This window comes from Macrobrachium rosenbergii, chromosome 55 (assembly GCF_040412425.1).
Source record: "Macrobrachium rosenbergii isolate ZJJX-2024 chromosome 55, ASM4041242v1, whole genome shotgun sequence".
Lineage (NCBI taxonomy): Eukaryota > Metazoa > Arthropoda > Malacostraca > Decapoda > Palaemonidae > Macrobrachium > Macrobrachium rosenbergii.
The window spans coordinates 51130196-51157966 of NC_089795.1; the positions used below are offsets into that span (position 1 = coordinate 51130196).

Consider the following 27771-nt stretch of genomic DNA (forward strand, 5'->3'; position numbering starts at 1 on the left):
CTTATTAAAAATAAAAAAAATAAATTAACAAATTAATAAAAAACAGATAAAAATGTAAGTAAATTATTAAAACACAAGAACTGTTTTAGAGTGCTGATGCGTTGCATCTTCGCTTGAAATTTTTGAAGTTCCAATGGCATAACATCCTCAGGGAGACTGTTCCACAGTCTAACGGTGTGAGGTACAGAGGACCCCAGGAACTGAGGAGTTCTACAGCGAGACACATTTCTAGGAGGCTACCCACAGAGAAAATCTCATTGAAACTCATTAAAACTTCTGTGAGGTGTGCCTTTTGTTTACGATAGTTGGACTCGGTTTAGGAAATTATTTTTGGATTGCTTTCCTAGGCCTAACGCAATATCAGTTGGGGGGAAACGCATCAGTTATTCTTTTTATCAAATCGAATGCTACCTGTTCAATTTAACAACAAAAGGGAAAAGTTAATTGTATTTTTTTGGGCAGCGCGGTTCCATTTTTGACTGTCATAATAAATTCTGGTTACAAGGTAATCAGGATTATATGAATACTATCTGGAAAATACTGCTCGCGATCTTGTTACTGTAAAAGAACCGTGAATAGTATGATAATTCCGTCGTTGGAAATGAAGAATATGCTGATAACTGTGACCCTCATTTATGAAAAACAACCCCGTTCTTGAAAGATGGGGATAAATAAGACTCTTTTCTTGAGTGTATCTTAACAAAATATCAAAATTTACACTGAAGAAAACTATCATATTTTAACCTAACTTTTCTTATGTCATTAAAAGATAATACATTCAGGGAGCACCAAGTTGGGAAAAATCTAAATCTACTCAAGATGCTATGAGTAAATGTTTGTTGACATACCTGCCTCTTAAAGGTAAGACATACTGAGTATCTTATAACATAGCAGAAGACAATAAATTTCTTATTTTTAGATCAAGATGATATTATTCAAATCCAACATGTTTATCATATGATAAATGATTTTTAGTTATATTGCATCATTTAAGTCATTGGGTTCAAAGTCAAGTTTAAAGGTTCCTTTCCAGCTATTTTGTACCCAAGGAACCAGTCTTGATTCTATTTCTCAGGTTCCGTAGTCCATTCCTGTTTAACAATCTGCTTAAAAGTGCTTACCACTGCACAAAGATAGGATGTAAGTTTATGGTACCTAGTACACCTAGGATTATTTGGACTTGTGTAAACTTTTTTCCCCTATTCTCTCATGCTGTGCATTTGGCGGTCTGAAAGTGTCCCAAATTTCGAAACAAAAATATAGTCTTGTAAATGGTGAGCAGTGTTCCCGCCCGGTCAATCATATAAGTCGAGCGTCAATCACGTGTGAAGCTTGCATATCAGCTTATAAAATAAATAAAAAATGAATAAATATAAAACACATGGGCACGAGTGAAGTTGCTAAATACAGCCTAAGTCTGTAACTTATAGACATAAATACAGTAACGACTCTGAATATTAATCAGTTATTGGGAACTTACTTTTCTGAGAGTTATCTTTGAAGTCATTCTGAAAATCAACCACCCCTCCAACCCCCAACCCTGGCGTTCATGTCCTATTACTAGTTATTTACATTAGATAGTAGGCTGGCTGTATACCAGCACGGGTTCTTGTTCCTAGTGCAGTCCTTAAGACCGCTAAGGTTATCCTTCGAGCTATGTTCCTCAAATCATGTGGGAAATTCCTGGTACACTGAAAAGCAAACAGACCTATAAAGAAGGCACATGACAACAGCTGAAGTCAATCCTTATCACCTAATCTAAGCAGGAGATGATAGCAAAGGAAGAGATAATGTTTATAGGCAGAGCAAAGATTAAAATGTTCTACCATTACGCCAGTGTCTCTTGACCAACTAAGGCTAGTTCTCTCCCGTCCGGTGACAGAAGAATTCGCGACCATAGTTACAAGAGGAAGTGATTCAGATTTTTTGTGGTCTTCCCACGCGATATCAGACACTAAACTTCTCATCGTCCTTCGTATTCTCTCTCTCTCTCTCTCTCTCTCTCTCTCTCTCTCTCTCTCTCTCTCTCTCTCTCTCTCTCTCTCTCTCTCCACAAAGTGCCACTTTTAACTGAGATACCAAAATGTTGTACGTGGACAAGTGTTGCTGTGGGTGTTCCCTGAGAACGGGGGCAATTATCGTGGCTATAATTGATTTGGTAAGTTGTGACGAATTATTGCTGAGGATTTAAATTAATAATAATAAAGTGCCCTTTGTATATACAGGACAAAGTCACAATCTTCTTCATTTAACTGATTATATTTTCTTTTATTTTCCTGTATAATTATTATCTAATCTTCGACCCTTCACCGCCAGTGGTCATGTGGTCTGTTGTACTCGCGTGTTTCATATATTAAACATGGTGCAAGGTTACATTTTCCACATTTTGTTTTTCATACACACACACACATACATATATATATATATATATATATATATATATATATATATATATATATATATATATATATATATATATATATATATATATATATATATATAATGTGTATAATATATATATGTATGTGTGTATGTATGTATATGTATATTATACATACTGTATATATATGTTTGTGTATGTATGTATGTTGCATGTATGTATGTATGTATATGTGGTGACATAAAATAATGACAGAATATAACAGCAGTGGGTTACTCTGGGAGGTACCTGTTAAAGCAGATCTATATGACAAATGACATAACCACAAAAAATTACTTGATATTACAAAAGGTAAAATATGACGTCTACATAAACTTCTTGCTTCAGTGAATAAGACTCAAGGGCAGCTCTTATCAGCTCTGTCAATCAGTCAGCCATTAGGCCACAGATAATACGAAAGCGCAAGATAAAATCATCTCCATGATATACCAACACTTTGAGAGAAGGAGTGTTATTATTGTCATTCAGAAGATGAACTCTATTCATATGAACAAGACCACCACAAGGGCTATTGACTTGAAATTCAAGCTTCCGAAGAATATGGCGTTCATTAGGAAGAAGTAACAGCAAGTCAAGGGTTATGGGTCACAAGGTGGGATGAACGCATGCCTCCTAAATAGCATAGAAGACTCTTGCATCGAAGCCAGGGATATTCAGTCATTCCTTTTCCTCCTGAAGGATGCCGGGAGAAGCAAGAGTAACAACCGGATGCTTGTTGTGAATCAAACTGAAATATGAATTGGTGCAGAGTCTAAAGGGTTGCAAATGAGTGTTTATGTGGTATTATCATTATATATTATTCAAAAGATGAACCCTATTCAAATGGAATAAGCCCACAGGGGCCATTGACTGAAATACAAGCATCCAAACAATATGGCGTTCATTCGAAAGAAGTAACAGAAAGTAATGGGAAACACAGAAAGAAAGAGGAGATCTGGTATTAGAAAGACAGATAATTTAACAAATTAATACATAAGTAAAAATTTAAGTGAAATATTAAAATGCAAGGAGAATAGTATTAGGGCTGCATTGCATATTCGCCTGAACTTCTGAAGTTCCAACTGCACGACGTCCTCTGGGAGGCTGTTCCACAGAAATGAGTGACTGCAAATGTGAATCGAGAGAGGATATGTGAATGTAAATCAAGTGATAATGTTGGATGTTAATGAGTTTAGTGAGAGAGATGATGTATGTCCCTGTCACAAGCCCACAGTCCCACTGGCACACAAAGCTGATCCAGTCACAGCATCCGCGAACTCTACATACTCCTCATTCACTCCTTCCACTTCGGGATCTTTAACCTTTACCCATTTTTCATCTTCCCATTTTCCTATTTGTGATTTTCATTTTTTTATGATAAACAGACATTCTCATTTTTTTATTCATTCTATTCTTCTTTATTTTCAGTTGTTTGATTTGCTCCATCCCATAGCTGTCATTGGGCACTACATCGTAGCCAAAGGCAAGTGATTCACTGCAGCTGTGAATTGTAAATATATATATATATATACATATATATGTGTGTGTATATGTGTATATATATATATATATATATATATATATATATATATATATATATATATATATATATATATATATATATATATATATATATATATATATATATATATATATATATGGAGAGAGAGAGAGAGAGAGATGTATAGGTGTATATTTGAGTTTAATGTGATATAATACTCAACGCTGATGTTTTGAAGGACAATGTTAAGGACACAGGAACAAGATAACTATAACTGGCAAAAATATTGGCTCCCAAAGAATACCTTAACACTAATTGGACCTCGAAACCAATTACAAAGAAAAACAATTAAAAAAAGAAATCTTCCATTTGTGAATATAAATTAAGGATTAACCTGGTATCATATAACACAAGAAACAAGTCACTGATGCTAACCCCTCCAAATAGTGGTCAAGTACTGTAGTGCTTCTGCGCGCCACTAAGTAAGAGATCAGAGGGATATCACAAGTATCTTACAAAATGCATTCAGAGATGTGAGCCAATTACTGTCCCGTTTTACACTGAAGTAGTTATAATTCGTTATACTTATAAAATGAAGCGTGGTAATAATAATAATAATAATAATAATAATAATAATAATAATAATAATAATAATAATAATAATAATAATAATTAAAACACATTTATCGGAAAAGCAACCATAGCTCGGTTTATTATCTTTTTAGTAATAATTCAGTACTTATTGCTGTTCCTAAATTAATGAGTCACAATGAGATCCGAGACACCATCTAAGTTAAACCATCCCGCAAAAACAAATAAAATTAAATCATTAGATAATCCACATTCCTCTTTCGTCATCTGACCGACTGATTGATGAGCTAAGTGGCGTCGCAACAGTAATGGTCACTGATGCCACTTGTTACTTCCAGGTAACGTGGAAGACGATGCCTGGATCACCGTCTTCTTCGTGGGGGAACTTATCATTGGTCTCATTGATTTGGTATTTTGTATACTTCTCATCGTTGGTCTCCGGAAGGTAAGTGCATTAAGGCGTGTCCACACTACAGTAAAATGTGTTATAAACATGCCATCAGCATGTCATTAATATGTCATAATCAGTCATAAAGTCATCAACATGTCATGAACGTTTTATAAACATGTCATAAACAGTCATCAACCATGTCATAAACATTTTATAAACATGTCATAAAAATGTTGTAAACAAGTTGCAAACTTATTGCGCACACATCAAAAACAGTTGACTTCAAGTCATTGGGTTATTGATAGTCCTGACCCGTGCTTTGTACAAATATACAGAATTTGCCAAAGATTCATTCTCCACTTACAGTCATTGATTTGTTTTCAACGTGTTTGTGATATCTAGGTGAAAAGTCGCAGATATGTCTTTAGAACATGTTTTGCTATGGTTTGGATAGATAGGGAGGGTTGGAGTCATGAAAAGCATCCATCAAAAAACATTTGTCAAAATCAATGATGAAATAAGCTGTTCGAGATAGAGCTGGAGGAGGCTCATTCAAAACAGCGACCTTGACTTGGGATTAAGCCGAGAGGGGGAAGAAGTGGAAATGGCAGCAGCAGCGGCAGTAGTAGTAATAATGGTAGTGATCATTCTAGATGGGTGGTAATGTCGATGAAGAGTTGATAACAAAAATAAGGATTAACAGATTTACATATATTAATCATGTACTTAGGAAACTTTACTGAGAAGCTGAATTAGATCCAAGCTGGCTTCACCTCTTACATAGCAACAGCATCTTCATTTTCTTATTCTTTAGAGAAATTATTGTTATTATGCCAGTATAGAGGAGAGACATACTTAGGCCTGGTTATATGTATCTCTTCTATATTAGTCCGATCCAACTCCTTATGCCTGAAAACTGTTAAGTTACCCACCATCACACCTTAGCATAGTTTACGGTTTAGAAGAAATGCCACTAATCTGCAACTGTTTGGCAATTTTTATATGCCTGAAACGAATAGTATTTCTCTCCCTGCACAGGAATCGGTATCACTGATCATGACCTGGTGGTGGTGGACTGTACTACAAATGGCCCTCCAAGTAGTCTATGGAATATTCTTCATGTTTTATCATACGACCAATGGAGTCAGTATCGTCTCCTTCTTCATGATCATGGCTTTATTCTTCTACGGAGTGGTGGTTGTCAAGTCGCACGTGACGTCTGTAAGTAAATCTTTGCCTCAAATGAAAATGCAATTGCTTAATCTGTATTTGATGTCACACACAGACTGGTCACTGACAGGTTACCGACATGGGAAGAATGAATCAGCACAGCCTTTGAGTATGAAAATATCACTGGTCACCAACCTGTTTCATGATTGACTGATTTAAGAAATTTAGGCTATCAAGCCAAGCTAATGGGGTACTTTCAGTCATTCAGCGCCAAAGACAGTGAAAAGAGGGAGTTGGGGTGGTTAGATAACAAGGTAGAGCGCCAGAAATTAAAAGAATTGAAGCACAAGGATCTAAAGTTGGAACTGGGAGAAAACCACACAGTTACACTAAGAAGTAAAATTTAGAGGTGTTGGACAGTAAAACCAAAGAAAGGAAGTGGGGATGGAGGTAAAGTGAAAGGCTAAACAGTAAATGCAGCTAGGGGCTGAGGGGAGGCTGCAGACACTAGTAAATCCTAAAGTGCACCACATGAAGAACACTAACGGGGCTACACCCTACGGGAAACTTATATCACGCGGAAAGATACTAGGCTTTCTCAGTTGTGTGAAAAGCAAGAAAGTTAAAATTTACTAAAACGTAGCTCTTTGCATAGTACACAAATCGTCAGAAGAATTGAAAGGGTGAGAATTGTGGAGTTTACGCAGAAATGGTAAAAAGGTTGAAGTAATTGAAGAAGGAGCAGTGGCTTCGAGCTGGTTTGATCCTGTGGAAGGAATAGAGAACTATCAGCGGGCAAAAAGAATGTAAACAAGGTGAATGGGGCTGTGTGTGAAGAGGAACTTCTCGTATTGCCGATGAGCCGTGTGTGTAGGTGAATGAAAAGGCTAATGTTGTTGAAAGTCTGTGTGCATGGATTGCATCCTTGATCCAGAAATTAAATGCTGAATGTGCCAGTAACCATTGCCGTGTTCCTGTCTGTGAACACCTCTGCGATAAGACGTGGAGGAACTCATTATTTCTTTTCATTCTTCACAGGTCCAGAAGAAGCGAAAGGTGGCCGACGAGTTACTTCTGTCGGAGAGCGCTCAATCAGCAGAATTATAAAACCTTTTTCAGAATCACTACCCTTAATTAGAAGCGTAAAGACCACAGGGAAAGCTCAGACTACCTTAGAAATGTAAAGTGTGGTGTTGAGCTCTTGAAGGACTAAACTGTAAAGTTTTCAAGGGCTAGAACTGTAAAACTTTTCAAGCGTTTAAACTGTAAAACGTTTGAACTATAAGTTTTCAAATGCTAGAGCTGTCGAACTTTTCACGGAATACAAGTATCAAACTTTTTTCCTAAAACTGTCAAACTTTCCTATGTTAGAACTATCAAACTCTCACATACTAGAACTGCCAAACTTTTCATATGCTAGAACTGTCAAACTTGTCAAACTTTTCTTACATGCTGTCAAACTTTTCAATATATCAGAAGTGTCAAACTTTTCAGTGTGCTACAACTGTCAAACTTTTCAAGGGTTACAAATGCTAAGTGTGTCTGTGAGAAATGCAGTCTCCAGTGTGTATATATATATATATATATATATATATATATATATATATATATATATATATATATATATATATATATATACACCTGTCTAAAGTCTCTCTAGGCGTCCAACTAGTATAGGTTTTGCGGGAATCGGAATGTTATATTACTTTAGGGAAGCAAGAATCATAAATTCTTTGTCAAGATTGCATATCCTCTGTACGTGAAGGAACTGTAAAGTCTTCGTTAAAATTGTGTTATTGTAAGTCTAAGAAATAATTCTCTGCCAAAACATACCGATTTCTAAAGCAAATCGAATAAAAACCGTTTATAGATTTAAATAATCCCCGGAAGTGGAATCAGAAGCTAAGTCCTTTCCTTATTAAATCCTTATTATTTTCACGTTAACACTTCTGATTTCCTCTACTGTACTGTTCCATTTGTTCGTTTTTCATTTTAATAAATGCATATTTTTGCTAGGAATATAATGTGTGATAGCTAAATCCTGTGGCATCTACCTCAAAGTAATGTGACACCTTTCACGTCTATTCTGATTTATGGTCAACTTAGATTCTAAAATCATCTTACGTAAGGTTCCCTTAAGTAAATCATGACTGTATAAAACATATTAATGGCAACAGAAATGATAAAATGACAAGTGTAAAACTTTCTTCAAGAAAACCGTCGCACCGCTTCTGTTTAGAAAACAGTCTGCTTTATTAATTTTTAAAAGATACAGGGACTTACAGACGTAACTTGTTGGGAACACGATGCGACATTTTCAAAATGTGTAAATGAAACAACACTGGTGATATACCTTGATATTACCTTAAACACTGTATCCATAAGGTGCTATCGTTCCATACCCTTATCAAAATAGAACCTGTTTGCTTTCTATTATTGGAACGACAGGTTATTGTGCTTTGTGTTCTGTGTGTGTGTGTTTTAATGCTTGGTATATTCCACATCTTTGTCTTTAGTTTCTACATTTATTTCGTCTGTGCTTCATTAAATATAAACGGCGAATATTACATCTTTAATAAATCTTGAATTTTTGTAGTCTTTTATTTAATTACATAAACCCTCTGAGTTCGAAATGGACCTCAAAGTCGGACTAAGCAATATACTGTAATTTACACTAATGGTACACGTTACTGAAGAGAATATTTCCAAAATCTACTAAGCCCAAGTCATTAGCCCTGTATTGTCCTGATGCACTTTCTAACGATCTACAAAGGGGAGTTCTAGATATATGGAGAGATATATGAGTATATATATGTAAAGCACCTTGTGTAGAAGAGGAGGGATGCGTGTATCAAGTATTCAAACTGTTTCAAGTGTTAGAACTAAAACTTTTCGTGTTATAACCATTGTAAATGCGACAGACGTCTTCTTTTCCCATTAATCACGATCATGTATCGCATTTATCAACGCAGCAAGAATCTCATGTATTAATTTGTATGTAGAATTTCCTGGCCTTTTCGCCAATTTATATTTTATCGCTGTATGTACATTATGTCTCTTATTATTCCTATTTGATTGACTGTTAACAAACACAAATTGCTCTCACTCAGCATGCGGGTCACGGCAATCGAAGGTCGGGCACTTCGTTTCCGTCCGCACGCTGCTATGTATACCTTTGCCCAGGTAAATAAATAATTTACGGGCTGCTCTAGAAGCAAGAGCCCGTGCTGGCACAAGGCCAGCTAAATCTAAAACAACAACATAAATAAATAAATGCATGAGTAAATTAGGTTTACGGGCTGCTCTATGAGCAAGAGCCCGTGCTGGCATAAGGCCAGCTTAATAAAAAACAACAACAAATAAATTAGTCAGTACCTAGTTCTGTCTCTTTGACCTCACACCATAACAGTTTCAAGCTTTAGAACTGCAAAAGTCTTCAGGTGTTAGAATTGTAAACTTTTCGTTTTCCATTCGATGACTCATGGTAGAGCCGTTACCTCCGTTAACTACCAGAATATACGGTATCTTGAATTGAGGACGAGCATTACGTAAGCTGAAATCTAACTAACATCAAGATATTTTAATATAAACTGAAAAAGGAAAAGTTGACGGCCAACTGACTGGAAAATGAGGAATCACGAAACCTTTACCTTCGTTTACATTCCCAAAATAATGTATCTTATATTAGTGATGTACAATATGTAAGTTGAAATCCAACTAGCATCAAAATATCCCATTGAAAACTGAAAAAGGAAAGGTTTGGCGACAACGTGACTGGGAAATAGGAATCACAGCCTCTCCATCAAAACGGTCCAGAAGTCCCAACATCGCCCTTGATAGAAGAAGATGAATGTTTATGTTACAGTTGGCTTGCAGTCCCACAGCTGCAGCTGTCGATGTCAGCAAGATGAACTCAAATTTCTCCAAATATCCTGCGGAGGACAGGGTGAAGGAGATGAACAAGCAAGAGGAGATCCTCCTGAAGAGGAAGAGAGAGATAGAGAGGCGACTGGGACTCAAGGAAGAGATCGCTGAAGGAGAAACGACAGGCGGCAGCAGCGACAAGGGCAAGAGCCATTCCAAAGCGGCACCACCACCCGAGAGCAAATACATCAAGAAAGAGGTGCCGGACTCGGTTCCTCCTCCCGTCAAATTGGAATCGGACAGGTTGGCTGTGTGTGAGGTTTATTATTCTTTCATTATAGCTTCTGAATGAACACTCATTCTGCGCGGGAAAATCTACTAGAGTCTAGGTAAAAATATGACACCATATGGCTAGCCTAACCTACCGTAGCGTAGCTTAACCTGCGGCAGTGTAGTCTAACCTACGGCAGTGTAGGCTAAAGGGCCATGCCCTGACCTGGCAGGGTGGGTCTTACCCCCAACTCTAACCTGACGTCATAAAATTGCCCTGGTAGTATGTAGAGGGGTAGAACTATAGCCTAGTAAAACTCTGCATGGCTAATTACCTTGGAAATTTAGTTTTTCTATAGTATTTTGGTTGCTTATCAAGAATTTACTGTTATTTTATGGCGTTGGAGTGTAATTAACCTCAGAACTGATATGTTATTGTATGCTAGCTATCCTGGAATGCTATCTTGCATGCACAGTGTTATAGGGGAACTTTTGGTAAAAAGTGGAGCCCCTGGGTAAGTAACACAGCCTACTAGGTTAGGTTAGTGTAGTTCATTTTATAATAGGTTTTCTTAGCCAATCCCTTCTTGAGCATATGGCTCCCATATGCCTTGCGTATGCACAGAACCATTCCAGGGTGGCCATCATAACTAATGTCCATGTCTCCTGTGTTTTACCCCACCAAAAGACCCCCATTCCCAAAGGGTCCCTGATAAAGATGTGAGGTTAATAATAATTGACCACCAAGAAACAACACCACCGCCTTCATCAGCAACAAAAACTATAGAAAAACTCAATTCTCAAGGCAATAAGCCATGTGGAGTTGTTCTATAGTTTTACCTGCAGAGGGGTCACAACTAACGTATGTCTGTGTGTGGGAGGGAGGAGATGACAAAGAGTCCCCTCCTCCCGGCTGGTAAGCGCAGTGTCCTAGGTAAGGTTAGGTAAACGTAGGTCAGAGTGGATGCAGAATAGGAAGACGGTGTTAGGCATGAGAATTCAAAGTGAAAATGGGCCAAACCTAATCTTCCCTGGAGTTTTGTATCCTGACCTAACCAGATCTTACCTTCCAAACCTTACTTGGGGTGATATGCCCTGACCTGGCTTTGGGGGGCTTCTCCTGCATGTACATCCCTCCCCCCATTAACCTAACCTTTAATAGAGCGTCGTGCCATGACCTAACCAGAAATTATCTTCTTGACCTGACTTAGGGTGCCATGCCCTGACTTGGCCAGTGGGCTTCACTCCCTCTTGAACCCCAAGTAACACTGAATATCAGATATATACCAGTCGGTGGGGCTAACTTAAGGAGGCGAAATTACCAACGCCTAACCCTGTCTCCCTACTTTGTATAGTACCCAGTAGGTCAGGTCAATTGGTATTCCTTTTGAAATGTCGCCCACTTTTAAGTGGTAGCCAATGCCAGGCCAAGTAACCCCTCCGTATAAATTTGCACTGTAGTCAGGCTAGCTAATTTATTCATACTTTCATGAATATTTGCATGGAAACTTGCTAGGCTAGCCTATTATAGGTAGGCAATAAAATTATCAACATCATCACTGTCAATGGTCATTTTTAGGTGGCCCTCATTTGGTCCGTTGGACGGGATGTGCAGCTCATTTCTATGTCAGGTACAGTGATCACAGTCATATTTTACAAGTTACCCATAACTCCTAATTATATTCAGCATTGAAAATTGTAATTTCCAATAGTATTTTTGTGAATTTTCAAATTATCAACCTAACATTCATTACCACTGGAAATGCTATTATTCATAAATACCCCACTCTTTTGGTAAAATATATGGCAGAGGTAATTTTACAAAGATAGATTAGCCTAACATAACTTTGATTTTTCCTTACATATAGGAGGGAAAATGATTTGTACCCATTGAAGATATATAATTGTACCATTTTAAATGCTATGGCCAATATTTGCTCCAACTGCAAACAGATATTCATAGTTTTAGGAGTTAATTAGATATCAAAGGATTTCTGATGTAAGCTAACTTCATTTACAGTATCTGTGTAATATAGGTTTTTCTGTTTGATATTGAGATATAGTCTTTACTGTGAATGTTAAATTTGTAGATATGGAGTAAAAATTTTCTTGTGCAAAAAATAATGCTGTTATCAGTACTCTAATTTTCACTATTATCTTTCTTCTAGCTTGGCATCAGGGTCATTTCCAATGTTGAACAAGTTTAGCAATGATGGGAGCTTCTTTGAACAATTCAAAAAACTAACAGAGAGGCAGAAAGGTACAGAAGGTATGGTGCAGTAATTTTTTTTTAACCAAGGATTGTATTTTACTTGTTTGTTTGTTAGTGTAGGCATAAAAACTGTTGATGTACGTTTGCCTGAAATTGCCTTCAGCAAGAGCAATAAAATTTGGTAATTGAAATAAACATAATATACCAGTGATGGTAAATGTAAATTGTCATGAATTAGCAATTTTACCTTCATGTAATTTAAGAAAATAAGTAATATATATATATACTGTACAGTAAACCCCCCGTATTCGCGTTCTCATGATTCGCGGATTCACACATTCACGGGTTTCTCTGTGGAACATATCTAGCCATTATTCGCGGAAAATTCGCCCATTCGCGGTATTTTTCACTGAGAAATATTCACTAATTACTGTGTTTTCATATAATGTTCATGAATAAGTGCACTTTTTGTGATAAAACTATTAAAATACTCAGGTATATGCATTTTTACAGGGTTTTTCTATGTTTAAACTATCAAAATGGGCAGTTCTAAGTGTTTTTAGAGGGGTTTTAAGTATTTGCGGATTTTAGCTATTTGCGGGGGGCTGTGGGACGCATCCCCCGTGAATATGGGGGGTTCACTGTATATACTTCTGATTTTTATCTCTTTCAAGATGATGACATAGTTTCTATCTTGTTTCAGGGGATTTCAGAGGAGATAGATATGGTGCTAACAAAACACTGAAGATTTCGCCAAAGGCAGCAAAGCCTAATAAAGTTCCTTTGCCCAAACAAAGACATCCAGCCTTCTCAGATGAGGGCCAAGAGGCATCATATGCAACAGAGTTCAAAACAGAACATGACACAAATGTGAGTATCCTTTCTCTGTCAATTTAAGTGCATATAATTGTAATCCTTATGTCTTCGAGAAGCTTACATGGTATCTAGGAATATTTTCTTCTTCACTTAAAAATATAAACAGTACAGTTTCAATCCAAGTTCAACCTCATGAGAAAACTGCCCTTTTGAGAACTGAGATTTTCATTTTAAAAACTTGCCACTCTTCCATGAACATCAGACATATTCATTTACCTAATCCCATTGGTTCTTCAGTACACTCAGTGTGTACAGTGATTTTGTTTGAGCTGTAGGCTCTCAACTGCAAACATCTCCTAGCCAAACTGACAGTACTGGTTTAAATAATGTTTCACAGCATTTGTTCAGCAATTTCAATACTTAGAACACTACATTGAACTTATTCCTCCATACGTTTTACACTATTATTATAATAATAATTTGGTCCCATCTCTCCTCTCAAGTTTTTATGTTATTATCAGCTCATCAATGACTACTTGTCTTGCCAATTTCAGCAAATGGCTTCTTATTGCTGATGGTGCTTTAGGTTCAACAATTATTCCCAAGGGTTCACTTGAACTCTTGAAATAAGATCTCCTTTGAGTCAACATGGCAGCATCCTTCAGTTCATTATTCATTCTCTTCATCTATATGTTCATAGCAACTGGTTTCATTGATAATTGTAATTCATATCTTTTCAAGTTTAATATATCAATTTTTATCGTATGTAGCATTCGTATTACAGTTACTGATGTAAGAAATGAACACCTTCTCTACACCATTCATGTGTTACCTGTAACAGAGTAGCCATTGAAACATACAAAATTAAGAATGAATCCCAAGTAAATGTGTCATATGTAAAAATTATCTTTTCACTCATATTGAGCAGTTAAATTATATTATAGTAATTCATTGTGAAATTTATCTTGGATTGATCAGTTATTACTTTGATTTTGCAGGATAATGGATCATGCCACAGCGGGGCGTCAATGGAAGGAGGACCAGATGCTAGTCACCCAGACTGGTTTAAAGAGGCCTTAAAAAAAGTGCAAGAGAAAGCTCGACAACTTAACTCCGAAAGCTCTGGTAGGTGGTTTTATCACTTCCTTTTCGTATGACTTTACCCTTAGTAAGCCCAAGAACGGGAACCTTTCTGAATTGTAGGAAAACTTACTTTAAAATATAGATGCTGTTTTACATTCAGTACCAATATTTCAATTTTTCTTGATTTGACAAATTCTTGTATAGAAATAGAGCACGTGTGCATGGTAGTAATGGAATACGCACATTTAAGTTTGTGTCCTTTGGAATAGTTTTCATAGTAGCATTTCTTTTTGGTCTCGTGGCTAGGAACAGATTCTGATTGCTGATATGTTGCCCTAGTTAAATGTTATACCTGCCCAGCATTATAGCTAATCAGTATTAAGTAGATTAAAACTGATTCTTAGTTTCGGGTTGGCAGATGCCATTTAACTCCTTGTTTCCGTTGTTATTTGTGTCTTCTTAATTTTGTATAATCATCTGTGTCGCGTTCACTCTCTCCCGTTCCCCGTCGCTAGGATAGTAAAGGTGTGGCAGCCTTACTGATGAAGTTTGCTAGTTTCTCTCTCAGCTGGTTCCAGTGATAGTAGTGTCAGTCCAGACGCAGCATCCCAGTCCAGGAAGCGGAAGAGCCGATGGGCGGAAACAGCAGGTCAGGAGTATCCCCCAGCAGCACCAGTGGCTGTAGGTGAGATCATTTATACCGATTCTTTTACATCATTATGGAATGCTATACATTTCTGTGCTCACTTAGGGATTTTGAAATTCTTTTTATCTTCTACTCTTTGCAGTTTGTATGGTGGCTCATGAAACATTCTTGTGAAGAATAATGTAGTGGAACTTGAGCCTAAATTTCAATTTCTTATGATTTGATGTAAATTTCAATTTCTTATGATTTGATGTTGAGTAAACTTGGCAACTTCATTTTATCAAACAAAATTTATCTGAAGCTTATCTCTTTTTGCTTATTAAATTGGTTGCTAAATCTGTCACAAGTTAGTGAAGTCATTCACAATGAAAGACAATGCAGATACCTGTGATTAATCCCATATGAGGTCACCATCTACAGTATTCCATGCTCTTGAAGGTGTAGCTGGAACTGAAGATTATTTTCATTGTCCCTTTGACCACCAGCATTTTGCCTATCACTTTTTGTCCATTCCTTTTCATCTCTTCCTGCCTAGCTGTCCAACTTCTTCAAAGTTATGTTTCTGTGGTTTCCACCTCAATTCCTTTTGATTGATCCCAATGGAATCTGGAAATGTAGTTCAGTGATAACTTTTTAACTTACTGTTATAGAATTGTATTGCTCGCTTACAGTATTATGTATCATGTTGGTGTATCTCACGGAAAAGAAATATCTGACTGGCTATATTGTTTTGTTGGTATTTCGAGCCTGTAAATGGTCCAGGCTTTTTTTTTTTTTTTTTTTTTAAACTCTTAAGTTGTTCTCCATCCAGTAGAATAAGTTGTTCTCATTCTAGTAGAAATTTTCCTTTCACATAATTTTCTTTATAAAATTTATATTTTTTTTGAGTATTACAAATAGAAATTTACAGCACCTCAGCCCGTTGTGAACTTGAGCGTTCCTGCCAATCTGATGACCATGGTTGGCGAGGGAGAGCACATTGAAGCCATTCGAGGGGTCATGGTGACTCGAATAACAAGGAATTCTCCTGCCATATATGCCTATGCACACAAGGTCTTTGGATCGATAGATCTCACCGAAGCTCAGTGGAAACAGTGTGAAGAGCAGATGAAGGTATGGAAATTACACGCTGGGAATCAAGTTTTTAGTTTATGCGAAATACGCTTATAACTTACTGCTCCTATCACTACTGCTAATGCCATTAAGCACAGCTGAAAGTGATAGAGTTGATTTCTTAGTTTGTATGAATGAAGTAGTAATTAAAGATTGGTAAGGCACTTTATCAAATGGCAACATAATTATTAATCCTGGAGAAAAAGCAAGTAATACTAAGAAATTGTGGACAAGGTAAAAAGGTGTAAATTCTGGTTTAAAAAAAAAAAAAGATTAGGGTAGTGCAGTGGTTAGTTACACTACAGTTAGAACTTTGTTAATGCACCTGATATTTTAATCATGCATGAGCTTAGTCAGATAAAGGAAAATAAAATCAAACAGCAGTAGATTTAAAACTCCTGGATAGAAAGAAAAAACAGTGTGTAGTGACCCTTATTTAAACCAGAATGAAAAGGCTAGATTTGAGATTGTTGAACTGACTGGATTCTTGCTGAAAACTAATTTGCTCTTGTCTTAAAACACCTGCATCCTTTATGTGAGGATTTACAATTGATTTTTTAATGGGATCTGCTTCTTCCAGATGAACGTAGTCTTCCAATTATTGCAAGCAAAGCAGAAAGAAGCAGACAGACTAGAGCGACAGGGAAAAGTAAAATATGAGTATGATAGCGATGAAGATACCGAGGGTGGAACTTGGGAGCATAAGAGGTAAGGATTGTTTTTTCTTTTCAGTTTTCAAAGCTTATTAGTCCCTGTAGGGGGGTAGCGCCATCAGTGCACCTCTTACAGTGCAATGTAGGCATTACTTAAGGTTCTTTGCAGTGTCCCTTCGGCCCTTAGCTGCAACCCCTTTCATTCCTTTTACTGTACTACATTCATGTTCTCTTCCATCTTGCTGTCCACCCTTTGCTGTCCACCCTCTCCGAACAATTGTTTCTTAGTGCATTTGCAAGGTTTTCCTGCTGTTACACCTTTCAAACCTTTCTACTCACAATTTCCCTTTCAGCGCTGAATGACTTCATAGATCCCAGCACTTGGCCCTTAGCCCAAATTCTCTATTCCAAAGCTTGTTAAGTTCTCTCTCAGCTAAGCTGTGTGAGTTGGCATTGGTATATAAGTCTGAACAAAGTTCCCCATCTGTTAAACTTTATGTTATGAAATCCACTTGACTTTGTGAAAAATTTCATTATTTCTCAAAATTCATTGTTTAATATATTTATTCCTAGGCGTGCTAAAGAGATGGCCGAAACTCACAGTAAAGCACAAGAGCTCACACAGAATGCTGAAGGCAAACACCATATTGGTGATTTCCTTCCCCCGGATGAACTTGCGAGATTTATGGAAAAGGTTTGTGGTTTTTTATGTATCTTTCTTTTTCTGTCATTACATTTTAATTGCTATGTATATTTTCTTCAGTCATATTTTAATTGCCATTTATCCTCTTTTTCTGCCATTATATTTTAATTCCTGTGTATCTTTCTTTTACTGTCTGTATTTTAGTTGCTGTTCTTCATTACTAGCATTTGCCAGATCAGAAAGTACCTGTACTCCCTCATATTAGAAAAATACTTTTATCGCCAGCTATGCCCAATTACACTGAAGTTTTAAGGAAAAAAAGAAAGAGAGGGTTTTCTTAATAGATCATTTAAGATTTGGTTGTTACAGTTTTATTGCTGAGCGTGGTTTTTAAGTTATGGGCATACATTTTCTTCTGAATTAACCGAAAATATTCGTATTTCCCGATGCTGGAGACACTAATTTTTTTCTTGAAATAAGTGTTGGAATTTATAGTGTATCGTAGAAGCCAAAGATTACGTTTTTCACAGGCCTGCCCAGAGAAAGGTTACCTTTTCTAGGCAGTAATCAGAACTGTGTACGACATCTTAATGCATAATATAAATTATACGTAGTTAGAATAGTAAATAAACAAAAAGTATCATGAAAAAATGTATATCATCACAAATATTCGTTCCCGAATCTGCAGTCTACGGCAGACGGATTAGCTAAGCAAATATTGTACATCAATATTACTGGTATTTTCAGTCTTCAAACTGAAATGTACGGTAACTATTGATGCAATAAGTTATTATTCCGTATTTTTAGTATTTCCTTTTGTGGTGTTTAGTGTTTCCTTTTTCTGAGATAAAAAAAAAAATCCACTGAAGCCTACATTCAATACTGTCACCGTTGGCCAAGAAACACGGCTGGGCATTGATACCGTGTACGTTACCTTGGTAACCTGTTTTCAAGTTTATTAATTCGCAAGCATTTCAACGTCAGAAAAACTTAGTCAATATTAAGATTATCAGAGTTAAAAAAAAAAAAAGTAATTTTAAAGTAAATGAACGGGAAAAACGTCAATTATCTATATTTCTGCATTAGCCGAAGCCGCAGTCCATCAACGCATTGAGACAGTCGAACAGAGACTGCACGAACGTTTTGCATACCTTAAATATCGCGTTTTTATTCTGAATCCTTGTGTTGTTATCGTTATTTTATCATTATTGGTCGTGATACAGACACTCGGGTGTAAGATATGGGTATAATATTACCGTGTTTCCGTTATGTAAAAGAGAAAAAGCAGACTGTTAACGGTCAACAGAATCATCATGTTGCTAAGCCCGCAAGTATAAATAAACATCTTGGTAAGGTAGGTGGAAGTGAATAACCTTATTTATTTATTTATTTATCCATTTTATTTATTTATTTAAAGTGTATAGTCAGCATACGGATGGTGTCTTTGATGCCTGGAAATACGGTGAATTAAAGAGATGTTATTGTCATAAAAAGTATTTTTGCATATCAGCGTATTTTGGACGTGACTTTAAGTCAAGCAAAATGTCATGTTGATTGAATATTAAGTACAATAACATTATATCCTGTGACAGTAAAATCAATTTTAATATAGAAGATGAATGTAATTTAGAAATTTTCCCAGACCTATGTAAGTTAGTTTTGGCTTTGCTTTCCCGTGTCATTGCAAATATATGCTTGTTTTACGTACCCTTTTAAGAAATGGTGTCAAACTCATCTTTTTTCATTGACAGTATCGTGCCATCAAAGAAGGAAGAGATCCCGATCTGTCGGACTATCAGGAGCATAAATTGACAGAAGACAATATCGGCTACAAAATGCTCAAAAGCATGGGGTGGACGGAAGGAATGGGCTTAGGAGCAGAAGGGAAAGGAATCACAACACCTGTCAATCAGTAAGTAGCAGTCAGTCGCCATTTCAGAAGTAAATTAATATCATGTTATTTACGTAAAGTTGCTGTCTATGGTATGTGTGTAATTAATTAAGTGTAGTTGATATTAGCCAAGTCATTTTGTAGTAACCAGTCACTGATTTGTAACTTTTTTATAGCATTTATTCAGAGTTTAGCCCCGTAGGGGGTAGTGCTATCAGTCCACCAATTGGTTCTTATAGCCTCGTGAAATAAATCTAATCCTTCGGGCCAGCCTTAGGAGAGCTGTTAATCAGCTCACTGGTCTTGTTAGACTAAGGTATAGTTAACTTTTAGTGCTTGGCCTTTGGCCTAAATTCTGTATTCATTCTATTTAGAATTTAGTATTTCATCTCATAATTAGAATCCTTATTATGTATATGTTACTGATGTATTTATCCACTGATGTGCCAGAAGGTGCATTGGAACTACCCATCTTTTGGTGATTGTGCCATTATTATGTTTTACCTTATCACTATCATACATAATGTGATGAGAGCATTTAAAATGCAACAGTTTGAAGAGTAGAATCCATGTGAAAACAGTAATGTTTATTAAATGTAACAGTGTCAGCAGTGATGCTCTGAATTGCAAAATGTACATGCAGTAAAAGGTTTTCCTTCTTGAAATGCATAAAATAAAATGGAGGAGATAGGAAGTTGTAGCCACCATATTGTGGAAAAAGAATATGTTTTGGGAAAAGTAAAACAATCCGTTTTCCTAAAGTTATACGTTACACTTAGAAGCAGTTGCTCCATAGTCTTTTCCTTCCATCTTACTTTCTATCATCTCCTAACAACAGAGTCATAGTGCAACTGCAAGGTTTTCCTCCTGTTGCATATTTCAAACCTTTTTAAAGTCAAGTTCCGTTTCAGCCATGAATGACATAGGTCCCAGCGCTTGGTCTTTGGCCTAAATTCTATATTCTATTCTTTTGAAGCAGTTTACTGAGTTGGATTCTGAGTAGCAATAGTCTGGATGGATGAAGCAAAAAGATTGTTTTGACTGCTGGTAAAATTATCCCACTGCTGAACAGGGCAAAAACAAATGGTGCTTGCATAAGGAAAATACTACAGGAGATTATGACAATGTTTCTGACAGCAAAATGATCTAATTCATGGTCAGAGGGACACAGTAGATTATGTTGAAGTAAATTCAAGTTGCATTCCATATAAGGAACTTATTTAATGCAGTTGGAGATGTGCAAAGATAGAATGTACTGTGGATGGTGTTATACTAAACATTCTGATTTTAATGTCTTATGAATGTTCCGTAAGATGATATATGTGACTCTATTTTCAGATCTGGTCGCAGTGAAAATCAAGGGTTGGGTGTGGAGAGACCTGACGCCCTCACTGACAATGATGACGAATATGATGCATATAGGAAACGCATGATGCTTGCGTATAGATTCCGACCGAATCCTCTGGTAAGTGGAAAGGGAAACTTTGAACTATTAAGAGATGTTTGGCGTTTTTGCATATTAAACCATGCAATGAAAATAAAAGTTTAATTAGTCCTCAATTGAAAACATCATCTGCACAGGGTTTTTTTTTTTTTTGGAAAAGTTACACAATAGGTCTCATAAATTCATCGTAAAAATAGCTTATGAAACTATAATAAGTCATGCTGAGAAGTGAAAGTTTCAAGTACTAAAACCATAAAAGATGCTGTAAGAGCAGGCATTGACCTAAATGCTTGAGGCAACCTTTATCAAACATGAATATAAAATTTATGACAACTTTTCTTTACAGAACAACCCACGGCGAGCTTATTACTGACGATGGAAACCTAGACAGGTGTTCTATTTGTGGTTTAGGTTATGCAGATTTATCAAAACAAGGTGCCATGGTTTAGGAAAAACTACAGAGGAACTAGATTTGAGACATGGGTAGCTGGTTTTAACCAGTCTTTTTGATGAGATATAGGGATATATATTTAGGATCTCATATTTTATGGTTAAATATCGATGATTAATATGTTCCTATAAACAGAGTAATAGACAGGACTCAGCAGTGCATCTGAATAGATTATTTTAATGATTTAGTGGTGACATTTTTTGTCCGTTCTTTGTCCATGCCTATAGGAGAGAGGGTAATTGTTATGTCTATTCTATGGTATTAACTTCAGTTCTGTATAAACTCACCAGTCATTATTGAGCATCTTTTTCAATATGAATTTTTCACTCAGGTGGTATTAAATGCTTTTGTGTGTTTGGTCATAAGTGATTTTATGAATGGGTTGGAAAGAGTGGATGAAATGTCAGTTTTTTAATAGTATCGTTTTTACATTTGGGCAATTCAAGTAAAAATCTGTAAGGCAAGAGGTAAATTTCTGCTTTGGACCATTGGTTTAGAAAGATTTGAAAGGTCTAAGTATTGTAAGTAAAGTTACAATATAAAAACGGAAGTGGGTTTTTGTTTTTTGCAAAATACAAATGAATTAAAAATTCCTTCTGATTCTTTTTGTTTGTCACTTTTGTTTTTATTGGCTGTTGTATTAGAGGATTTTTCCATGAGGACTGACCTTGTTCAGATGTGTATAATGTAATTGGTGATAAACTTCTCTTTAGGAAATATTTGTACAGTAATCCAAAATTTTATTACCATTAGAATTTTTTTCGTAGGCGTTTGAAATTCTATTTATTAACTTGGCTGTAAAAATATGCAATGATGGTAATTTATTGTGACATTTTTGAAGGCTGTAAAAATATACAATGATGGTTATTTTTTTGTGACTTTCAAGGCTGTAAAAATGTACAGTTACTGCACTTTATTTTGACATTTTTGTAGACCTGTCATTAAGGAGAGCTTTTCATTTCATGCTTGTGTTTTAAAAGTATTTTGGGAGAAGAAAAGAGACAATCAAATTGAATTGTGATGTTCTAACATTTAACTTACCTTCAGAAGGAAATTTTGACCAGTAGTCTGTCAGATTTAAAATTTTATTTAAAAAGGAAGTTTTTTGACCAACAAAAGAGTTAAAATTTTAGATATGTGAGGTGATTCATTTTCAACATTAATATTGAGTAGTAGCATCAGATTTGCTTTCATTCATTGAAACAGCCGTGAAGCAAGTGGGTTTTCGAAGGCAGAGAAAAGTAAAGCACAAGTTGTACTACATAGTCGTGAAATGAATGTAGCAAAATGGAAATCCACAGAAATGCACATTTGAAAGATTAAATAATCTATACCAATAGCTGTGTTTAATTTTGACAGAGATTGTAGTACACAATGAAATGACAAAAGAAAAGTTCTGATGGTGCTATAGAGAATGACACAAGTTTGTCATTCTTTGGGGTTTATTTGCTAATCATTGTCAGTGTACTTTTTTTAAGAATTAACAAAACTGCAACTTTGATTTTGTACAGGGACAGAACTCATTTAGATGGCTACTAATTCTGTAGGCATCGATTTGTTTTGACCAAATATCGGATTCTGTGTTTCATTTTAAGTTTGCCCGGTCATAGATTTTCTAGTATTGGTGTGATTTCAGATGCTGAGAGTATTCTTGCAATTAGCATTAGCTAACATACAGTTTTACGAGCACCTTGCATTGTAAAATTTTGTCAAATTCTATTGTTGGGTAAGTTTATGAATTTTAGTAATTATTGTTTTATTATGGTTTTTAAACCAAAAAGCTATCTCAGCTTTAATCTGTTTTTTCTTTACTTTTTTTTTTCAGTACGTAAAAATAATTCAAAATTGCAGTTTCCACAGCATGTTGTTCTTTTGTTAATCATTCTCTCAGGTACCTAGTTAGTAGTAACTGCTCTAACATTTAGATTATTCATGACAGTAAAAATAGAATATGTATTGATGGGTTATTCTTTCAAAGGGTTTGATTTATATTGCTTAAGATCATTGTCTAATAAGAAGGCAAGTAGTTACTTGTATGAAAAATAATTCTGAAGATTTTACACCTTTTTGGAACTTTTAAAGGTGAGCAAGTTTTGTAAACAAGTTTAATATAAAGGATTTGGTGTATGTAAACATCTTGATATTTGATGCCACCAGTTGCCTTTTCACTCTTATTCCTGCTCTGTACTTTTTTCATCAACACATAAAATTTGCTATAAAAATTAGCATTTAAACTACTGATCATAGTTTAAAGGAAGCAATTTAAGGAATTTTGAGTTTGACTAATATTTAATTCATAGTACTGGGGTTTAGCTATCTTAGAGATTTTGTGGTCATACTACTGTGATGAGGTGTAGTTCAGATTCCATGTAGATAATACTGTACAGTAGAATGACCCACTGCTCCATTTGATCATAGTTCTATAAACATCTCCTTATGAAATTGAGGTAAAAAGTGTTTGTGAAGTCCAGTAGATATGTGCTGTGATATAGTCTGGATACAGTTGAACCCCAATTTGAAATATGTAAATTTTAGTATAAAAGTGAGGTATATAAATGAGATCCTCTATGGAGAAATTTATTCTTGAATGTCAGAAACATCTGCAAGTTTGTGCAGGATATTGTCATGTTGTGCCTAAACAGCAAGTGCTTATACCTTTAATGATTTTGTACGTTGCATGTACATTTCTTAACATTGTTGAGTACAGTTTTCATTCAAGAAGCAGTTGCCAAGGATATATCAAAAAATTTATGTAGTGTGAGTGGAGATGTACAATGGGAAGTGTTGAAAATTTTCTGGTACAGAGTATTCTTAGGTGAGAATTTGAGCTAAAGTCACCTCCTAAATTAATAATACAGTAATGTCCTTTAGTAAGTTGGGGTCTCTTTAGCTTGAATGCACACACTAACAGATTGCATACAGCCGTGTTATTGTTTATTGTCCGTCTTCTTTTATGTACATTTTATCATCAGAGAAGTCTCATTGTACGGAAGTTGAGCTAAGCAGTTGGCTGAAATTTTAGTAACCATTGGGAAACCCATGTAATTTTGAATTGAAATATCAACTCTGTCACAGAACCATTTTTTGTTTGTCATAGAATTTAGATATCTTGTATATCGTTAGTACCCAAAAAAGCTTAACTAAACATTCAGCAGTGTTAAATAGGTTTTGTCCAGTGAACACTCTTACATTTGAATTGAAACTTCAACTCCATTGCAGAACCAGTCTTCATCAGTCATAGAATTAGATACAGGTATCTAAGTATTACTGAATATTCAGAAGTGTTAAATAGGTTTTGTCAGTAACTCTTCTAGCAGTATTTTTATTTCAGGATTTTGGATTCTTGAATGAATTCATCCAACTCAGATGCACACCTTAGTATTTAGGTTACCAAAGCTAACTTTCAGTGTCCTAATGATATATTTAAGGTATAATTTTTTTTTTTACTTTAATTTCTATAATCATTTAAGTTACTCAAAAGATGTCTTTAGTGTTCTGACATTTTACTATAAAGAGCTACCGACTAGAAATGTATTTAGAGCAGGAATCAGTATGTTTTGTTTGTTTTGTTTTAACAAAATTTCTCGTGTGTGTGTTTTAAAATGCAGCATTTAGCTCCAGATATTATTATGAGTGGTAAGTTTGATAACCAGGGAATTGCAGACAGACAGACAGGTGAAAAGTACAGTATTTGCTAGCCGTTTTGTGAGTGTATTTATCAGTGTATGAAACACTGTGGAAGTGCGCTTATTATACACAAATTACAAAACCATATACTTGTAACATGAAAATAAATATTTGTATAATGTTTTGTCCAGTTCATTCCCTTCACAGTTCCTTATGTTAAGGGAACTTTAAAAAACTTCCGTAAAAATCTAGTTTTTACTCACTGATAACGTCTAGGTGTTCAAATCTAGTTTTTACTCACTGATAGCCTCTAGGTGTTCAAACAACTGAAGAATATAGGAGACTAAAATTAATGTCCTCCATTCTGGCTACTCTAGTGTTAGCGTGAAAACCAGATTAATGCCACTGACAGTACAAGCAGAACCAAACTTATCAATTGACTGGAAATTATAATGAGAAAAGGGACACTTGATGGTCATTTTGAGGTAAAATACTTTGAGCGTAACCAGTGTGTGATTGATATTCACAATTTGTAATGATTATTGTCTAAGTCATTCTTCCAGTCATAATAAAGAGAAACGTGGCATATGCATTGCCACATTTCTGGTGGCCTGTCTTGGGTCAAGAATTAATTTAAATAGGGTCAAGGATGTGTATTTAGAAAGCTGCTTCTCTCTCTTGAGGGGCTATCTCCCTTTTCGTCATGGATAGTTAAGCTACTCACTGACAGTCCATATTCAAATGCAGAAACATTGCAATGTTTTGAAATTGCTTAAATCTCCCAGAATTTTTTGTTTATTGTTTCATAGAACATGAAACAGGTGTTCAAGCTCTGCTCCTATTACCGGGTCCCATCTCCGCAAACTGACAATTCAAAACCCTAGGAGTTTGCACGTAAATTGGTATAAGGCCCAAACCGTCCCATCAGAGAGACTGCGATCAGAAAGATACCGTGGCAAAGTGATAACCTACATCTTGCATACCTAATCATTCTTCCCCACCTGTTGATGACCCAATGTATGATAATTTGTCCAGGGCCCCGTCCGAAAACGTGAAAATAACGACAAAATAAATATTCCTCATATAAAACTTTGGAGAGATGTGAATAAAGAAAACTAAACGAAGAAAAATTATGACCACACCGACTGACTAACGACTGTGTACAAAAAGCAGTAACATGAAAAAAAAAAGATACAACATTATTATTATTATTCCCAGGAAGAGAAAGAGAAACAATAAAATTTATGATACATAGGAAGAAAAACAAAGATTTTTTGCTAAAAGAGGCAAGTGTTAGGTGCGATAAACCTACATCTATAAATCAAAATATTTTAAGACAGTATGGAAATGGAACCTTACATTTAAAAACTTTTGCAATGCCAAAACATCGAATGTGGCCGTGCTGTAAATAGTTTTGTCAGAAACATAAGGGTAATGTCAAACGTGTAATGTATATTCTACATAAGTAATATTGAGTTGAAGGTTTTACAATATAGAACAGGTATAACCATAAGATAAGCAAAATTAGAATTGAAAATAGTGGGTTTCGATGACCCATCCAAAACTACCCATGCACAATAATGTCACAAATACGAAGGTCAAGGTTAAAGTTATTACCTGGATATAAGCATGTACTGATCAAGTGTTTAATTTCAGCCTGATTACTAAACGTGATCGAAGAAATGTTTTGTGAAAATTCCATTAAATAGTCATTTACAACTAAAGTGAATGGGTCTATCAACAGCAACTCTCTCTCTCTCTCTCTCTCTCTCTCTCTCTCTCTCTCTCTCTCTCTCTATATATATATATATATATATATATAGAGTCCTGAAACAGATCTTTTAGGTAGCCTAGGTAATTCTATAAATTCTGCGCGTATGTTTGGCCATCAAATCTACAAACATTGTGTTCAGTAATTTCAACAATCATAAAGAAGCAGTGTGAAAAAAATATGCTTTTGTTACGGTTTGAGAACCTGAACATTTTACCCTACCGAGTGAAGCCACATAACAGTTAGGCAAAGCTGGTTAAAAGTCGAACGGACTTAGTAGTACACCTTTGGTAGTGCGAGAATGTTGAGGTGACTGCCAGCTCATTCCACAATCCACTGTAAGGATTCTTCTCTATAATTCAAAAGACCAAATCCCTTTAGAAATGATATATCGATAACCATCGCACTTGTGACGCGACTGTACGTTTGAAAAATTAATTAGAATGCTGCATGCATTCGTGACATAAACACAGGCGCGTAACGGAAAGGAACTTTTCTGGAAATACGGGCATCGAGCGGGAAAAACCCCGATTCTAAGCCATGTTAGGGACGGAAAATGAAGAATCGGAAAATAATTTCGTGATGCAGAGTGAAACAATCTGTTTGTTTGAGAATAAAAAAGTTATCTGATCAATCTAGTGGTGCAATGGTAGCATTCAATGTGTTACTGATTCTTCTGACTTGCGTCGCCTCGTCTGCTGCAGGTGGGTTATGAGTGAGGAGCGAAAGAAGCGTCGTGTCATTTCCAGAATCTCTAGTTATGGCGGTTCTTTTCGCATTCAATTCTGTGAAGGCAATGTGTCTCCCTTCACTCTATATGAAGCCTATCATCGGTTACCTCTTTGGAACAAGCTTTCTATTTATCATATGTCTATCAAAGAAATCGTCTGCCTTGCAACATGCATTCTATTTAACATTGGTCTATGAAGGCACTTGCAGCATGCTTGTATTATTTGATTGTGATATGGCTTTGTCCCACTGAGGAGCGTTATAGGTTTTACTGATTTTAAAATAAGAACTGCAGCTGATTAGTTAAGAGGCTTAGTAAATTAATGAAATGACATAATTCACCAAAGCTTTGCCATACTGATACAAAAACATTTTTGTGGACGATGCTAAAATTAATAATAGATTAGACATGACCAATTTTTGCCCAGTCCATAAAGCAAATGCCTCGTAGTCAAAAGGGATGAAACAGTTTTCATCAAATATGTA

At 35.8% G+C, this 27771-nt stretch overlaps 3 protein-coding genes across 6 annotated transcripts in view; all 3 read left to right on the forward strand.

Annotated features, from left to right (window-relative positions):
- The first annotated feature begins 1821 nt into the window (after positions 1 to 1821).
- Positions 1822 to 8663, forward strand: LOC136835234 (uncharacterized). Its single transcript, XM_067098492.1, has 5 exons — positions 1822 to 2158; positions 3848 to 3902; positions 4850 to 4956; positions 5941 to 6123; positions 7111 to 8663. Exons 1-5 carry the CDS (start codon positions 2084 to 2086, stop codon positions 7177 to 7179), a joined length of 489 nt encoding a protein of 162 aa, XP_066954593.1. The 5' UTR covers positions 1822 to 2083; the 3' UTR covers positions 7180 to 8663.
- Positions 8664 to 9907: 1244 nt separating this feature from the next.
- LOC136835235 (SURP and G-patch domain-containing protein 1-like) lies at positions 9908 to 24966 on the forward strand. Of its 2 annotated transcripts, none has more exons than XM_067098493.1 (11): positions 9908 to 10239; positions 12375 to 12475; positions 13122 to 13288; positions 14233 to 14359; positions 14874 to 15002; positions 15874 to 16076; positions 16657 to 16784; positions 17303 to 17423; positions 19124 to 19284; positions 20602 to 20728; positions 21054 to 24966. In XM_067098493.1, exons 1-11 carry the CDS (start codon positions 9923 to 9925, stop codon positions 21078 to 21080), a joined length of 1608 nt encoding a protein of 535 aa, XP_066954594.1. In that variant the 5' UTR covers positions 9908 to 9922; the 3' UTR covers positions 21081 to 24966. The 2 variants fall into 2 exon arrangements, with proteins under 2 accessions (XP_066954594.1, XP_066954595.1); XM_067098494.1 differs by having other exon boundaries at positions 14886 to 15002.
- A 1849-nt stretch (positions 24967 to 26815) lies between these two features.
- LOC136835236 (contactin-3-like) overlaps positions 26816 to 27771 on the forward strand; it is a 22781-nt gene continuing 21825 nt past the window's right edge. Inside the window, exon 1 of one of the 3 annotated variants that reach the window (XM_067098496.1) lies at positions 26816 to 27260. In XM_067098496.1, the coding sequence (XP_066954597.1) occupies positions 27203 to 27260 (58 nt within the window). In that variant the 5' untranslated portion in view covers positions 26816 to 27202. The remainder of the gene's footprint in view (positions 27261 to 27771) is intronic. The other 2 variants (XM_067098495.1, XM_067098497.1) reach the window with 2 other exon arrangements.

Bases quoted from the DNA above. Each gene is read 5' to 3' on its own strand.
- LOC136835234 (XM_067098492.1), top strand. From the start codon at position 2,084: ATGTTGTACGTGGACAAGTGTTGCTGTGGGTGTTCCCTGAGAACGGGG. The intron at 2,159-3,847 runs GTAAGTTGTGAC...CTTTATTTTCAG, and splicing joins TCGTGGCTATAATTGATTTG to TTGTTTGATTTGCTCCATCC. The intron at 3,903-4,849 runs GCAAGTGATTCA...TGTTACTTCCAG, and splicing joins GCACTACATCGTAGCCAAAG to GTAACGTGGAAGACGATGCC.
- LOC136835235 (XM_067098493.1), top strand. From the start codon at position 9,923: ATGTTTATGTTACAGTTGGCTTGCAGTCCCACAGCTGCAGCTGTCGAT. The intron at 17,424-19,123 runs GTTTGTGGTTTT...TTTCATTGACAG, and splicing joins TTGCGAGATTTATGGAAAAG to TATCGTGCCATCAAAGAAGG. The intron at 19,285-20,601 runs GTAAGTAGCAGT...CTCTATTTTCAG, and splicing joins ATCACAACACCTGTCAATCA to ATCTGGTCGCAGTGAAAATC.